The sequence below is a fragment of the Stegodyphus dumicola genome, chromosome 4 (assembly GCF_044657685.1).
Source record: "Stegodyphus dumicola isolate Sdum_Otavi_A_Nest chromosome 4, ASM4465768v1".
NCBI lineage: Eukaryota > Metazoa > Arthropoda > Arachnida > Araneae > Eresidae > Stegodyphus > Stegodyphus dumicola.
In genome coordinates, this window is record NC_140771.1 from 224577860 (window position 1) to 224596390 (window position 18531).

At 34.5% G+C, this 18531-nt stretch overlaps 1 protein-coding gene across 2 annotated transcripts in view; it reads right to left on the reverse strand.

Moving 5' to 3' along the window:
- LOC118179497 (uncharacterized) overlaps positions 1-18531 on the reverse strand; it is a 44005-nt gene that overhangs the window by 10383 nt on the left and 15091 nt on the right. Inside the window, exon 3 of one of the 2 annotated variants that reach the window (XM_085814300.1) lies at positions 6685-6822. The exons of the other annotated variant lie outside the window; for it this stretch is intronic. Coding sequence (XP_085670426.1) covers positions 6685-6822 — 138 coding nt within the window. The remainder of the gene's footprint in view (positions 1-6684; positions 6823-18531) is intronic. 2 annotated transcript variants of the gene reach the window in all.

The window sequence follows — 18531 nt, forward strand, 5'->3', positions numbered from 1 at the left end:
CTTGAAGACTGTGATTTCCAATACATCCGGCGACACTTTTTGCAGTATGCAATGGACATGCTGTTAATCGTATTATGCACTTGCGCAACATTTTCAGCACAAACACATGGTAGTCCAGATCACGGTCTATGACAAGTGCTTCCAGTCTGTTCAAATGCTTTTGTAAAATTAAGTGCAGTTTTCAAGGAACATGGTCCTTGTCTTAGCTTATGATTTTCGATGATAAACTCTCACTAGCTGCATCAATATTCTCCACGTTCAAATAAACCAGCTTTATCAATTCACCTCGTTGTTTCCCTGTAAGCGTTATTTTGCTGGCACGTTCCAACACTTAGTTGAAGAAACCATCTTCTAACACTGCTTATTAAGCGTTTTCCGCAAGCAGTCCTTTGCATATGGTGTTCTGTGATTGGTGTTTTTACTGTATATCGCTGTGAATTATGCAAAGTGTGTCAATGCACCTCCTCTCTGTGTTATCACTGGCCCTTTATAATGCTCTTCTTTGTAAATATTTTACGCCGGGAGTTTCCGTCATACGTTTATCATTTAAACGCCATTTATAGTTTTTCAATGCGCTGATCAATTTGGCATTCGGAAATTTCGAAATGTTTTCACTGTAACCGTAACCGTGAGATATTGCTTTAACTTACTACAATTTTAAGTGCGTACCTTCAAATAGCAATATTTGAAATTTCATTTCGAATGGTTCAGCTGATAGGGCGCTAGAGGTTCATATATCGCGGAAGTTTTTTATGACCACCCTGTTAAATAACTTATGCTGTATAGATATTGAACGAACTCTTGATTCATGGTCTATTTGAGTTTCCCACAGATGATTTGGCTATGTGCAAGCTTTGTAATTAGTTTCAACAAGGCATTCATTTAATGCGAGGATGTTAATATAAGAGGACTGCTTTGTTCCAAAATTACGATTTGTATTATCTTTACTGCAACAAGAAATTCTTGTGTATTCTAACGGCAGATTGTTCACGTATTTTACAAACAGTGGGACATGTTATCTGAACTTTCATCTGGATTCCCCAAAACGACAGTGATATAATTTACTGCACATACTGGGAATATTTTCATGTTTTTTTTTTTTTTTTTTTTTTTTTTTTTTTTTAATTGAAGTATCAATTTAAAGACAAAAATACAGTGGTAAATGATGTTTTTCAATTCCTTCAGAACTTAGTTTAATTCTCAAGAACATTTTAACCATTGCTTCAGATTTTGTTCTACTTTAAGATATTTTGGAATCATGGTATATCTTTTAATTTGATTTTCAGGCTGATGTAAAACGAATTATCGGAATGATTGTATTCAACTACAGAGTATATTTGAGCTTCTTCCGAAGTACCTATTCTATCTGCTTTAGAATTTGCTTTTAAGATAAACTTCTCAATTAAAAAACTACATTATAATGCCCCGCTTTTATTTTATGAAAATCGGAATGTTTATGCTATTTTATCGCTAAAACAGCATACCCCAAAAAAGAAGCCCACATACCCAATTTTACAGATATGTAGATAATTAGTACACTTTGCTTCTTGTGGATTAACAGTGGACGCTAACCAATTCATAATATTTCCCCCAATTTTTACTCTGTGAACATTTGGTCGTATTTTTGGAGGGAGGAGTCAGTTATATATAATTTATGTATGGGAATAACATTAATTAGTGAAACGTGATATGATGAACACGAAGAGCTACATAGCCAGACATACTTTAAAAGGTACTAGGAAATACATTAGAGTGTATAAAACAAATGCAAACGAAGTACATTCTGCACAGAGACTTTGTTGGCATTTTCATCTGTAAATCAGTTTGCACCGCTTAACTTAAATCACTATCATGACCCTTAACTTAAATGATTAGCATGATGATAAATAATGCCATCTGCTATAAATTAAATGATTAGCATGTTAATAAACAGTACTTTCTACTGTAAATGAAATGGTTAGTATAGGTCATCATATTTATGTAATCACTTATTGTTCGTACAATAAAATTAAATTCTTTTTACAAATATATGTACTCGCTTTAGTTCATGGTAATTATATTATATTTTAGAAATATGTTTTTAGCACAGATAAATATAATCTCCTTCATTTTAAAAAAAGCAATTTACTCTCAAAAATTTCGTCGGTATAAAATGTTTTCTATGAATAGGATTAATCCAATTCTTTGCGTTTTAGGAAAAGAGAAAACTTGCACTTTGTGAACATTGGGTTAGTTCCCTTACAGTTGAGTACACAGCACGTGTGCACCATATCCAGATTTTGAGGAAAGAGAGTAATAAAATGTACTTCTATAAAATGGCGAATTCTTGAAACATCTAAAACTACAAGAGAAAATCGGCAGTGTTCTAATGAATGCCTATTCACCGAGTAACAGTCAAAACTCCGGAAATCCACCCACCACATTCCTGAGCTAAGTGAAACTTGAGCTGAAGGGTAGTTAAGTGAAACGCTATCCCTACTAACACTGACGTCACACCTTGCTCTTAGGAAACGTGCCGTAACCTTTATGTATTTAATGGGTGCTGGCTGGCCTGACTTTACAGAGTCTTGAGCTGTGGATTCCGTAAAAGGATGGGAACTGACAACTATTGAGAAGAAGGAAACAAAGGAAGGTACCTTGACAAGGCGAATATAAAAAACATCTACACGGAAACCTGTCCGAAAAAGCCAGTTTCTAACGTGTGAAAGCACACAAATTTCATAATACCCTGCAGAGTACAGTACTAGAGTATATATATAGACTTGTTGCTAGTTGAGCAAAGGTTACTAAATACGATATTGTTACATAAGCGTACAGCACACTAAAGATTTCTAGCATTAACAGAATGAGTAATCTTACTTTTTATGACTCTTGTTATGGTAAATAAGAATTTTAAGAGCAGGTGAGACGACGTAATTAGTAGAAATAAGGTAGAAATTAGAAGCAAGGGTAAAAAAAAGTTTAAGAATTGTGGGTTATGGAAGCAAAGATAAGTCAAGTAATATTTTCTGACCACTGATTGCCGAACTCCTTCTTCAAGTTAAAAATCTAACTGCAGAATCTGGATGGAAGGGGGTTGTAACTTGAAAAATATGTATAAGATACCCTCATTGCCCATTCCCATTCCATATATTGAGTCACATCGCCTGGAGATGCTCGTATTGTTGCATAGGAAGACAATATTCGGTGTGAGTGAACTCTGTTTCGGTTTGCGCACCATCGTTCGATTGTGTTCCGAAAACTGAAAATTATGGCATTTTTCTACTCTAGCACCTAAACTGCAGATACTGAATCAACGAATACATGAGCATTATTGTACTATCTATTCGTGTTCTTTTCACATTTTCGAAGCTCTCAGTAGCTATTGAGGCAAAAATATATTCCTGGAAGAAAATGAATTTAAATATCAATCGATTCTTTACTGAAAATACGACAGTTGATAGTCATTTTGCAAGGTTTTTCTCTTTCCTTACCATGTGCCTTCGTAATGGAAGTGGAAAGCACGTCCAGCTAGTAATCATAAGGTACGTAGCTCGAACTTCCCTAAACAAAATGCTGAGTACTGCCCTTTTTTGACATTTCCTGATCCAAAATAATATGCCTAATGGTCGGAAAAAGTGGCCCCCGAACTCAAAGCTGATGAATGATAATTTCTCACCATTAGGGTCTGGTGACTGGGTCTCATCCTTCCCCGGTCACTTTTTAATTGGAGGATAATGTAAGGTATACAGAGTACTTTCGTGGTGTAATCTAGTTACACGTCCAGCTTGCAATTGGAATATCCAGAGTTCGAGCTCTGGTATAGACAGTCATATTTTTCACATCTCCTGTTCCACAATAAAATGCCTAATGTTCTCTAAAATTCATCTTTCTGTCACGAAACGTTTGTTAGTATTAAGCGCGTACAGAAATTTCAAAGAAAGTTATGTAAATAGAAAATTGAAGCTAGCTGTATATGAATGATGAATCTCTGTAGCTGTGATTCCTGAAAGCCAGTGCGTATTACCTCATAGGGCAACAAGACTCAGGCCTAGGATCAAATCTTAGGTGCTCAGAAAACCTTCCCATTATTCCTCACAACTAATTTTTCTGGTATAAAAACAAAGAAAGATGCCACAGGAATGCTGCAGAAGCATTTTGTTTAGGGGCCCGTATGGCTTTAATCTAGTTCTGTTGAAGGCTTAACTACTTGATAACTCAGTTAACAAACGTTTCAGGGCAAATTCAAAACCATTAGGCGAATGAAATCATTGAAACTAACCATGACTTACCTCTAATCTTAAAATTCTATGGACAGGTTCGGAAACAGTGGGAGAAAAGATTGTTGTAGATGTTGTTATGTCGAGATTTCAATTATTAATATGTGTTTCAAGTTATTATTATTCTAATAGGAATATGTTATGTCGCGAATTTCAATTTTTAATATGTGTTTTAAGTTATTATTATTCTAATATTTTTATTTGTATTCATGTGTATTTTAATCTGGAAAAAAAGTATTCTTAAGCTCTTAAGGTTTTATTTAACTCATTATTCTTGAGTTGGAATTGTGACAAAGGCGAGAGACGGTTGCGAGGACACACATCTGGTTTACGGTCTTTTCCAACAATGGAGGCAGTAAGGTATATGTGTCGCCCTTTTTAGCTAATGCATGTGAAACGGAAATCGTTCGTCTTGTCGCTTTGTTAAAGTTTGCAGTTTTGCGAACTTCAAGACAGTGGGAGGTGTACTAAGTTAGATAATTGGATGCTCGTAAAAGCTAGTTTCACTTGTTAGTTGAGGGGTCTACTTCTTTTTCTCACGTTATGTGTGCAGATGTTTTTCGGATTTCATTGTCAGATTTTCTGGTGTTTGATTCGTCATGGGTGTGTCATTTTCTCAATTTAGATAACATAAAATTCCGGGATTGGTAAGATATAATTTTATGATTTTTTTGAAAGCCTATGAACTCACAGAGGCGGAGAAACCGAGATTTCCTGGCTGCTTGCACCAGGCTAGAGATCATTCTGTTTCCTGATTTTTCAAGCTAAGAGTAAGAACAAAACAAGTGGCGGGGGCTTGACCCCTTTGCGGGTCTTGCTCTCGCGAATGCCATGTACCAGCGGGCGGCGGTCTTGAATTTCTGTCGGCTTTCAGCTGATGAGAATTTTGCTCGAGTTGAGACTAAGTGCTTATGCAAGATATAGCTTTGCTGCTGCTTCGTTATATTTTCCCAAGAACTTTAATTTGACGTTCTCGAGGTTACCTTAATACAGGTTCTGTTGTAGCGTTAGCGTTCCTGATTTAAAAGCAGTTGGACTAGCTGTTGAACTATCTAAAACTCCGTATTAATCAGTCGATGATGGCATTCTCGATCTCTTCGAATGGTCAACGAAATGAGTAGGACGATCTGTTGAACTATCTAAAACTCCATATTAATCCGTCGATGATGGCATTCTCGATCTCTTCGAATGGTCAACGCAATGAGTAGGACGATCTGTTGAACTATCAGCACTCCATATTAATCAGTCGATGATGGCATAGGAGTTGAATGTATGAACTTCACCCTGTGAGTGAATTTTTTTTTTCTGTCTTTTGTATTTAAATTGTAGCCGAGTAATGATACTATATTAATATACGTGTGGTACAACCGCCTAAATTGTGAGTTATGTAATGTTAAAAAAAATTAGTACACCTAACTTGAGTATAAGATTTAAAATGATATATATGTTAATTTACCTCTTAAGGTTAATTTGTAGGGGACTGATCAGTTTACCTAGTTATCATATGTTTGAATATTCTAGAAATTAATAAATGTGTTTGATATGTATTTTATGTTTCATTTGTTTAATTTAGTGTAGTTTCTGTGGTATGTCATGTCCCTCCATTTGTTTGAGCCGGGAGGCTTTTAAGAAACCTGGAATTTAATTGAATTTGAGGTTATTGATTTTTCCATGACATAGGTTACTCACAACGCAAACCTAAAACTTAGATTGTACTACCACTATACGATTGATTGATAGATATGATATACGATTGTTTATTTGATTCATCTTTTGATATATTATGAATTAGATTTGTTTTGAATTATTTGATATTTGATTTTTTTTTTTTTTTTTTTTTTTTTTTTTTTTTTTTTTTTGTTAAATTTATCCGGCACAACCATCAGTTTAAGTTAAAGTTTAAAATAGTTATAAAAATTAATTTTTCCTTTATAACAATGTGGAAATATTTCACTTATATTAAATGAAAACTTTTTTAAGAAAAACCTTGATTTTCAAATTCCTAGATGAATTAGATTGAGTTTAACTTGGAAAGATACCGAAAATGACATCTGTGGTGCATATTAGCGAGACTTCTAGCCGGATAATGCATTTTAGTGTAAGTGTTGCAGGCTTTAGTCATTGACAGAGGATATTTCAATAACTCATAATCAGTGCCTGAACATTTCTTTTTCCTGACTTAGCTACTTTTTGTATACTTTATTGAGAGATTTATACATTCAGAACTCTACTGGACAGAACAGCGTCGGACTAGCAACTTAAACATGACAAACCTGATAGCAGTATGTTTGTTTTTATTACAGGACACGAAACATAGTATTTTAAACAATAACAAAGAAAGGGAAATCTTGCTACACATCAAATTATACCTACTTTTTAAATGAAAAACTTCTTAATTAAATAAAATGAAGAAATTCTGACTTGCCTTTGTTTCTCCCGACATCTTACAAACAGGGGATCCATACTCTTCCCATGCATTCCGATCGTTTATACGCTTTCTGTCAATATTTATGTCATATTTCCCAGCCAGTTTTGAGATGAGAACTTCGAAATGTTTGAACGCCTAAAAATGATTGAATGTTTTGCAATACTAAACTTTAATTTATATTATTATTTTTTATTTTATAAATATATTTTAATACATATATATTCACAACTGAAAGAAATATTTCTTTCAGTTGTGATCGATTTAAAACACCTTTAAATTACATTTCCAGCGCATTCCATTTTTGAATTAATTAAAAATTTGTAATTTCCATCTTTATTGCTTTTTTTCTGCTATTCTTTTTCTTATATCATTTTTACTATGACGAATCACCTTATTAATGCAATGTATAAGTTTAAATAGTTTCAAACTCGAAGCAGAGGCTCGAAAAACTACCTGGCCGCCCCTCTAATATTCGTACGCCGCCCCTCTAAAATTGTACCATATGCCAGCCCCTTCAGCTGAGGGTTAATATTGTTGCGTGCGTACGGGTTTGTTATAAATTGAATGCACAAGTCCGATGAAAAATGAACAAAAATTTATTATTATCACAACAAAAATGCTTAAATTTCCCTCAGATATTCGTGCAGTATTACAATATCTCACAGTAGTTTTCTTTTAAGTACTCAAACGTTCAAAAGAACTCAATTCAAAACAGCTGGAGAAAGCTAATCTGCGAATTCGCTACAGTCAACAAGAGCAGTTTTCTAAACAAATTCTTAAAACAACAAACTAACTAAAATAACAACTGAATTGAGAGGTTTTCCTCCTTTTTATAAGATTTTAAATCGCGCGCGAGAATTTTCTGGAATTTTCTCGAAATAAAAAAAATAAAAATAAATAAAAAAAAAAAGAGAGAGAGATTTATGTATTTATTTATTAAATGCTAAATGCACGTGCTCTTGAATTTTTAATTTTCCGTCTTAGCTTTCCTTTAATATTCGTCACGCGCTGCACTGCATAGGAAATAAAATAATTTAATTTATAATTCAACTAACATTAGCTATTTAAATACCAAATCCGTAACACTGCCCCCTTCCCAAGGACTGCACGTCCCAGGAAGTACTATCTCTGGACAGGAAGCCAAACTTACAACTAAGGCATAAATGCAATGATAAACATTACATTACAATAACAAACAACATGAACAATAAATGCAATAACTAAAACAAATCAAATGCTATCAAATACTAAAGACAAATCAAATACTAAAGACAAATCAAATACTAAATACAAAATCAAATACAAAATACAAATCAAATACTAAATATACATTTAGAAACAAAAAGGACCATCGCCTTACACTATTTACAATTATTGACATTACGTACTATGGCCACAGTAATGCGCTAACCTGTCGTAATGAGCGACTTTAGGTTTAGAGTTCGAAGACTTACGGATCCGAACCACGACGTCATTCAGCCTGTTTAGGACTGTGTACAGACCATCACAAGGTGACTGTAATTTCGGACAAAGTCCTTTTCGTCGAATTGGGTTCCACAACCACACCTTGTCTCCTCCATGGAATTGATGTTCAGTAGCTCTTGTGTCCTATCGGGTCTTCGGTTTCTCTGTCGCCAAGATAACTCGCTTTCGTGCAGAACGGTGCATCACTTCAAACCGGGCCTGGACATCTTGGATGTATTCCTCAGGCGATGAAGGCGCATCCGTAGGGCGACCAAACAGGTGGTCACAGGGCAGACGAAGGTCTCGAACGAAGAGCATTTGAGATGGAGAATAGCTGGTAGTCTTGCGTTTGGTTTAGTATGATTTCGGCAGCTTCCCGAGCTGGGTCTTTCGGACAAGGCGTCGGCATTTCCAGGTGAGGATCCCTTCTGAGGATGGACAGTCATGTCATCAGATGCTGAAAGCAGTTTGTTGTTTTTGAAGTCTAAGGAAAAATTATATTTCCTTAAAAAGTCCAATCCGAGTATGCATGGATCAGTAATATCCTCTACATAAGCCGTGTGATGGTAGGCGCCACTTCCAAACGTGATGCTCACGTTTAACTTCCCAGCTATGTCGATCTTATCAGCAGACGCAGTCCAAAGGGTAACACGGGATGGCTCCAAATCTTTAAACTGTTGAGCTAAATCCTTCCGAATGATGGTAACATTAGCTCCTGTGTCAATGATCATATTGCAAGGAACTCCATCGATATTCCCATTACTGGACAGTCCGTTACTGTTGCCACCCCCTGTAGAAATCTTGAGCGCTTTAAAACAAGGTTTCTCATTATCTGGCAACCTCCGTTCCTCTATATGGTCATTAATTTGTTTCCTGCGTCGTTGCTGAGAAATGATCTCAATTTCCGTACCCTGGGGTGTTCTGCAATTCTTTCGTACGTGGCTTCAGCTCCACAGTTCCAGCACTTTGGTTTCTTAACAATCCTTTTCCGTCCCATGGCATTTAATTGTCTGTTTAACCCGCCTCTCTTATTTTCCGTGCTCTGTAGTGTTCTGCAGTTCCTTTGTATGTGGCCTTCAACATCGCAGTTCCAGCACTTTACGGTTGTTTCTTCTCACCAATATTCCGTCTCAAGGCATTCACTGGTCTTTTCAAATCATCCATTTTATTATCCATACCCTGGGGTGTTCTGCAATGCCGTCGTATGTGCCCTTCAATACCACATTTCCAACATCTTAGACCAACTTTAATCTCACTCCTACTCCGTATCAAAGCATTGACTTTCCTGGCTAAATCATCTAAATGAGCCATCAATTGCTCCACTGGCTCGTGGAATCGCACAACTCTGACTGGATAGCGATCTCTACCAGTTGCTTGCTGAGCTGCCTCGAATTTTACGGCGTACAACAGGGAACTTTTTATGTCCTTCAAATCCGCCATTTGCAGAGCTTTCTGTATTTCAGGATCCCGGATGCCGTCGATGAAGTATTGCAGGGACAGGATTTCCCTTGTTTCTGTCGGGCACTCCGAAAAGGCGTGATGTGACAGCCTTTCAACATCTGTGGCGAGCTCCTGAACTGTTTCGGTGGGCCTCTGTTGTCGGGATTTTAATTGAAGCTTTTAACATTTCTCCCCAAAGCGCAACTCCAATGCGCCGACAGAGCTTCGAAATCTAGCTTTTTGCTTTCGAGAAGAATCTGAAATATATCCTCTGTGTCTGCTCTCAGAGAAGCGGCGAGATGACAGGCCTTAGCTTGGGGATCCCACCCATTTGCTTCTGCTACTATAGAAAACTGTATCTTATATACTTGCCAGGAAGTCCTCCCATCATATGTAGATAGCTTAAGAGAGGGACGAGCAGGCATAAATAGAAATTTAAAACCTTCAGAATTGTTTCCTGCCGTCGCTATGCACTTCTTTAGGCTGTCAACTTCTTTGGTGACGGCAGCAGGAACCCTGTCATCAATTTGTTGCTGGACGGCAGAAACCTTTTCTTCAATTTCTCCAACTCTGTTTTCAACCGTTTCAATTCTGTCTTCTATAGCTGCAAATTTGTTTTCTATTATGCATGTGATTTCTCTCTTAATTTCCTCTTGGCCCACTTCATTTCTGCTTTAACAGCTTCTATCTTTTCTTGAACGGCTCTTGTCCCGTTTAATCACTTCTTTAACGGACGTCATCTCTGCTTTAACAGAATCTTTCAAGTCCTCTTTAAATGATGCTGACCAGCTTCCATCTTTTCCTGGCTAGTTTCCTCTCTTCTTTAAACGACGCAAAGGCTGCTATCAATTGCCTTAACTGTTCTTCCATTGCTCTTGTTTTTGGCATTTAAATCCCACCGCTGCCACCAAAAATTGTTGCGTGCGTACGGGTTCGTTATGAATTGAATGCACAAGTTCGATGAAAAATAAACAAATTTATTATTATCACAACAAAAATGCTTAAATTTCGCTCAGATATTCGTGCAGTATTACAAAATATCTCACAGTAGTTATCTTTTAACTACTCAAACGTTCAAAAGAACTCAATTCAAAACAGCTAGAGAAAGCTAATCCGCGAATTCGCTAACGTCAACAAGAGAGCAGTTTTATAAACAAACTAACTAAAATAACAACTGAAATGAGCTTTGATCGTATCTTTATTTCTGGCCTCAACCTCCAAGGGTTTTACCAGTATCATGAAAATTACAACCATTATACATTTGCTAGGTTTAAAATTATTAAAGATGTAGATCAGTGCATCAGCACACAGAGGCGAAAGTCAAAGAAAATGAAAGTTCATGAGTTCGTAAAGTCTGCACGAAGGATGTTCTGCGTCTTGCGGTATGCTGGCGTGAAGGCAGTCAGAGGAGAGTCATGTGATCTTGAGAAGGCACCTGGTTGGTCAGCTTCGAAGTAAGCAAAGTGCATTAAAAGTTTTACTTAAGCTAGAAAATTGCTTAATTTGTTATAAATTTTTGTATTTTGCTTTAAAACATAGCCCATAGGAAAAATGGCTTATGAGAACCAATGCAGTGCAGTTAGAGCTCGAAGCATAAAATCATAAAATAAAATAAGTTCAAAACAGGTAAAATCTTAAGTAAATAAAATTATTTACAGACTTTACAAGTTGAAGAATGATATATACAGAATGAGGATGAGTTGAAATAATAAGTTGCAGTAGTGGAATTATAGTGAATTAAACTAGAATTCCAAGCGAATACTCGTAAAATAATCGAAAGCGGCTATGCCTACTTCGATTTTACTCGTCATTGCTTTTGCAGTTCTGAATTTTTGAAAGAATTGTTTTGCTTTATTAATGTGTACTTTAATCCATGAAAAGAGCCAAGTTTCATTTTCAGTATTTGGATTATTTTTTATCCAAGCTGATTTATTTGTATTATTTGGTTGCGTGGGGAAGTCAACGTCTTTAAGTTGGAATTTATTGCTTGTTTCTGCTTTTTTTTTTTTTTTTTTTTTTTTTTTTTTTGGGCTTTCGCTGCAGCAATGGCTTTTTGTATATTATTTGGGTATTTAAACACAACCCTTATAAATCGAGACGTGATTTTAGCGCATTTCATTCACCTTGCTGAATAACAACAAACAACAACAAACTAACTAAAATAACAACTGAATTGAGAGGTTTTCCTCCTTTTTGTAAGATTTTAAATCGCGTGCGAGAATTTTCTGGAATTTTCTTGAAATAAAAAAAAGAGATATTTATTAAATGTTAAATGCACGTGCTCTTGTATTTTTAATTTTCCGGCTTAGCTTTCCTTTAATATTCGTCACGTGCTACACTGCACGGGGAATAAAACAATTTAATTTATAATTCAACTAACATTAGCTATTCAAATATCAAATCCGTAACAATATATCATAGTATTTAGCTTGAATCTGCATTGTCAAAAAATCGATAATATTAATTTTATTTTAAAAATTTGGAAAGGTTTTATGGTTTTCAGATAGCGATATTTGTATAACAAATAAAAGTCAAAAGTTATTGCCAACATATGACTTTTTAAGATTTTTCATTTATTATGCATGCTATGAAACTGATCAGCATAACAAAATGAATTATTTTTAAAAATAACTTTATTTATATTTCTTAATAACATTTTGAAGCATATTGTTGGGTTTTATTTTCTTCTGACACCAGTTGTTACGTTATTTTCTTCCTTCACGTTTGTACGGGGTTCGTAGATTTAGAATGAATAACGACGACACTAGATGAAGTATCGAAACACACTTTTATTGGGCCAATATTTCATCAGGACAGCTCCAAAGTCACTTTTACAGTCGTCGAAGATTTACTATAAACACTCGCTGGAACAATCAGCGATCTTCAGATTAACAGGCTATCAAGGTGGAGACAGCTTCACTGCAAAGCACCAGAGTACAGCTCCCGACTCTGCTTGGTCGTTCTCGGAACTTCACTTACTCTCGAGACTCTCCACGCTGCAACTCGCGATGCACTAGACATACAGAGCACAGCTCCCGACTCTTCGGTTCAGTCGTTCCCGGAGCTCAACACGCTCTCTTGACGATGCACTAAGAGACTCCTTCGGTGCACTCGACGACCCACTCGGCACTCGCTGGTCGGCTGCCAACTCGATCATCTCCGCACGGACTAACTAGATAAGACAGATGTGGGAACAGTGCCTTCTCGCGCCCTTTTATAGCAACCCTAAAACTGCTTTGCGGAGAAGCCATCTCACCGCGCCTTGACATTTCGTAACAATATGTTAAATTATATCGTTCGTATAACAATTAGAATAAGGTTCTACTATCGTATAATCGAATACAAATATCTAGTTGTTCTTGAATACAATACAACCTGCGTTCAAAATAAAGTGTAATGATAATGACGAAATTTTGTAGCCACGTAACGTAGATCGTGATCCTTTCTTTATATATTTCTTTTTCTACTTTCATTAAAATATTAATCTCTTTTTCTCAAATTGTAATAGATTTATTTTGATACATTCTGTTTATATTATTTTTCGCTAAACACCGAAATGTAGAAAAAAAGTTTCTAAATTGAAATTCTGTTCCTCTCCCCTTCCACTCAAGGCGAAAATTTCTCAGATCATATGCTTTTTGGGGAAGTTAAAGTGCTCAAATTCGTTCTTTATTTCATTAATGGAAGCGTGCAAGCAGCCTAGTGGCTTCTAGTAGTTCAAGCGGGTTTACGTGCCGGCTAACAAGTTAGTTGAGGGAATGTTTTCATAGTTTTTCTCCTATAAAATGAGAATTTAAGCCCATTTTACTTGAAAAATCCTCCGAGAATGCTTCCTTCTTTTTAGCAAGTAGCCCTTGCGTGTTCGAATAATCATCATTTAATGAATCAATGTACTTAGTTCTTGCGTAGTGCAGTACAATCTGCGACAAAATGAATTTAATGGTATTGACAGAATATGGATATTCTGTCCGAGGAAAATGTATTAAATTTTGGTATTCTGATAAGTATTTTCCTGTTTTTCAACACTTCTACAGATTTTTAACAGCCAATTTTTTTTTAAATGCTGTACTGATCCGAATTTTATTCTCTTGATATAGTTATTACATTATTTTCTATGTACACTGTGAAAATAAAGGGGGGACAGTTCTATATCTCTCGCTCTACTGGGCCGATTGACGGAATTCAACTTTCATGTCTCGAAAGTGCGACTTAGGACATGTATTAGATTTGTAAATAGCATTGTTTTAACATAGGCATTTTGACAAAAAATCGGACTTTTTTTTAAATGACATGCCCCCCCCCTTTTTTTTTTTTTTTTTTTTTTTTTTTTTTTTTTTCCATATTTCGATTCTACGACTCAAGTTAAGTCAAACTGCGAAGTTTTGTAGCAATTGCACGAGTAGTTTTTAAAAAATTAGCTCTCAAATTTTATCTCCTCAGTGTTAACTGAATTATATAGTTAATTGATATAGTTATTAATATCTTTTTTTTATTAAACTCAGATTCTTCCTTTCATATTTCTATATTTTCATATTCCTTTCATATTTCTTAGTTTAGATGCATTCCAAATAAAATTCGCCTATTTTTCATGAATTCATTTTTTTATTTTTTATTTTTCATTTTAAATTTGTATTTTTTAATAATTTTCATAAATTTTTGGAAAACGATTTTGAAATATAACCTATAAACGTTTTGCCATCATCTTAAAGAAGATTTATTTGTAAGCATATTTGCAAACAATTATTTTATTCAAAATATCCTAGGATATACGTGAATTTACATTTTGAAATTTGACGTTTTTATTATAAGCAATAATAACGAAAATGTAGTTTACGCACTTTGTTAAAATTATTTGAAAGTATGAACGATGACTTTTTGGACAATGAAGAAAAAGGAAAAGAAAATAGGTTTCCATAAATTAAGAAGTTCACCAAGTGAATTACGTATTCTTGGCGTAAACTGAAAAAAAATTCGACAAGATGAACTTTTAAATTTCTCCATAAATTTCCCACCAAAAATTACAAAATTTAATACCTAGGCATAATTTGAGACGTAGAATCGGCGTGTGGGAAAAAAAATGGTATGTCATTTCAGAAAAAGTCCGATTTTGTGTCAAAATACCTATGTTAGAACAAAGCTATATATAAATCTAATGTATATCCTAAGTCGTACTTTCGAGACATGGAAAACGCAATTTGAATTTCTTCAATCGGCCTAGTACAACGAGAGATAAAGAACAGTTCCCCCTTTTTTTTTAGTCCGAAGGGCCTCTGTCTATGAAGGACTATTGTTTTCGTTTTGCGATTTTGCGTTGGTTCTCTATAAATGTGCGAGTCACTTTTCAAACTGTTGCCACCAAATGTTAGAGTCCTGCATTATATTTGAAGAAATTAAATAATGAAAAATTTGCATAAATTTGTGTATATTTCTCGCATTGTGATAAAACAACGGTATCTAGCGCCATCCAATTTTCATTGACGTCATCCTATTGCGAATATGGGCATCTAAAATACCAAATTTGAAATTTGGAATTTGTTTTATTATCGATTTCCTATTTTGTAAAACTTTAACGAATTTCTGAGTAACAAACTCAACGATTTAAAAGCCAGCGATGGCAACATTCTACGGGGGGGGGGGGACCTTTCATCTCCAGCGCATCGAACTGTGTATCAGAAATTCTAAAGATATGCTCATTTTAAAATTATTTTGCGACATTGCTATTGAACTTAATTTTATAGCTTAAATGCAAAGAACGTGATATTTTATAAATAAAGGTAACGCACAAAATGTTAAAAAAAACGCCCCCTTAGACGTAATTTAAAATCTGAAATATTTCAGATTTTTATTTAACATTCTATTCTTTAAAATAGGAAATGGTTATAAAAAATTAAGAGTAATATCGTGAAATTGTTATTTTTATTAGTATTATTATTATATTCGTAATGTACCAAAGAGCTTCTTCTATCTCTCTAAGAGCTTTTATCTTGCCCAGTGATGACCTTAAGATGGCAACTATGAAATTTTTGAATACATTTTCCAAAAGGGTCTAAAATTAAGTGTGATATCTAAAGTAATGCCGAGAAAAATGTTATTTTTATTTTGCCATTTAATTTCTTCTTAGAATCCACTCGGCTTTCTGGTTTCTTTCTGGTTGTAACTTTCCTAAGAATTAGTGCATTTGACTCTGGGTTTCTTACAATTACAGAGGATGTCCACACATTTTTGTAACGATTCTGATTTGCTGCATGAATTTAAATATTAATTTTAAAATATAAACGTGATTGGCATCAAATTTGAATAAGGTTTATTTATCGTCTGCAGCATTAAAGATATTCTTTTCTTTAAAAATGTCACTAAAAATAAGCAATGGATCGAATGCTATATTTTTGCGCTGTCCGAACAGAAATACTCTTATTCAAGCATAAAAAAAATATGAAAAACATGGTTTTAATTTTTCTACACGTAAAAAAGGGACATAATTAGTATTGAAAAATAATTGCCTCTCAAAAATACTCCAAAGTCAATAAATATTCATTAAAACTCCAAGTTGTTTAATAAACACATTTATTACACGTAAGCACATCGGAACTGAATATGTGCATCTTTATAAATATCACAAAAAGATGCCTTTACTTTTTATATTTCAAAAACACAGCATAAATTCCTCTTAAAATTAAAAAGAATAGAACAGACTTAGCAATATTTTTACTGTTGCCAGAACCTAACTACTGAAAAATCGCGCTGTTACAAACACGTCGAAAATGAAATTCAGCACGCATTATTCAAAGACAAAAATAAAATATAAACAAAATAACAACTTACGTTTGTATATATTTCAAAGATACAATTTTTCACAAGTATGAAAGGAAAGGAGCCTCAAAGTTTACATCTGACTTGGAAAAAAGGCAAAAAATCCATACCCATACAGAGGTAAGTACAGTTCTTATAAAATGTAAAAGTTGCATCTCATGTTTTAAAGGAAAATCCAGCCCCCCCCCCAAAAAAAAACACGCTACAACAAAATCTTTAAATATCTCTGTGGGAACTGTGAATAAAATCATAAAATCTGATTCAAAGCTAATTAAAACCAAAAAGCATAATGTTCATCGCTTAACGTCGAAACATGTTTCTCAGCTAAGATCATGTGCAGATTGCTGTATGAAATTAATTTGGCAGGTGAAAAATGAAAATATATATTTACAATTGATGAGGCTTGGATATACTTATCTGAATGCAATAGAAAGAGATCGATTTACTACCGAAAAAGAGGAGAGAAATACTTAATATATTGGTTCAGAGAAAACAAGAAAAGTTTTTCCAAAGGTTTTATAGTTATTACTGGATTTTCTTATAACGGAAAAGTTAAATAAGGAAAGTAGAAAATAATCTCAAAATTAATTCTGTTTACTATCAGAAATATGTTTTAACATCTGTTTTTAATGAAGAAATTCTATCCCTTTGTCCAAACAATCTTCACTGTGTTAAGATCCATCAGAATAAGGCTCCAAAAGTTATACCTCTAAAATGAGAAATGAAACCGGAATTGAAGCTATTCTCTTTAAATGCATCCCACCCGAGTGCTCTGATATATCTCCTATGGATTAATGAGCATTTGGACTTTTAAAACAAGCTCTTTATAAACGGCATCTCAAAACTCTGGGGATCTCTGGAAGATTGTGAAGGAGGAGTAAAATAAAATCAACCTTGATGTTTTAAGAAAAGCTCTTTTATCTTGGAAATCAAGATGTAATATGATAATTAAGACACAATAACACTCCGAATAAATACTAATTCAGAAATCAAACAATCCTTCACCTTCGGACTTCTCAAAAATAAAAACTGCGATCAAATCTTCACAAATCATTTCAAGCAACTTAAAACATTCGCTTATCCCATCTGTTGCGAATTGTTCCAGATTATATGCTCTTCCCAAAATTCATAAAAGTGGTATTCCTTTCCGCCCTATTATATCAAATTTAGGTACTGCCTCGTATCCCTTAGCTAAATATTTAGTTTCTAGATTTTCAGCTCTATTAGACAATAACATTTACACCACAAAAAATTAAATAGAGTTTGTAAAAAAGGTTAAAAACATTTCTCCTAGAAATTTACTCATGGTTTCTCTTGATGTAAAATCATTATTCACCAATGTTCCAGTGGAGGGTACATTAAGATGTCTAGAAATCAGACTTCGCGAATTTCATTTCTCTTGCATTCTTCAAATTGATGAGCTAATTTCTCTCACTCAACTCTGTTTGAAACAAACACATTTTGTTTTCCAAAATAAATATTACAAGCAAACTGAGGGATTAGCCATGGGAAGCCTCCTCAGTCCCATCCTGGCTGATATCTAAATGCATTATTATAAATCAAAATTGTTTGAAACTTTAAACTTCCTGGTATGGTTCTGCTACGTAGACGATACTTTTACTCTGTTTGAAGATAATAAAGATGATTTAAATAAAGTTCTTTCAACAATGAATTCTATTGATCCTGCTATTCAGTTCACTTTTGAACTTGAGACTTGCAATTCTCTTCCGTTTCTCAACATTCTGGTCACACGTAACACATCCAACTTCAGTACTACGGTTTACCGCAAACCTTCATCGGTTTGCCTTCCACCACACTTTAAATCATGTGATCCGACTAAACAAAAGTTTTAGCTTCATTTTATTCCTATGTTTTCCGTGCTCTTCAAGTTTGCTCCTCCAAACTAGCCCTTGATGAAGAACTAAATTATTTAAAAGCATTAGCTATTGACAGGGTCTTTCCACCCAAAATTATTAATCAAGCAGTTAAAAAATTATAAAAATTATGTTGTCATTCCCTTCTTTCCATCAATTAGCTATAAAGTTGCACATATTTTGCAGAAATTTAACTTTCGGGTTGTTTATTCTCCCATCAATAAAATTCCGATTTCCATACTCAAGGACCCCATTC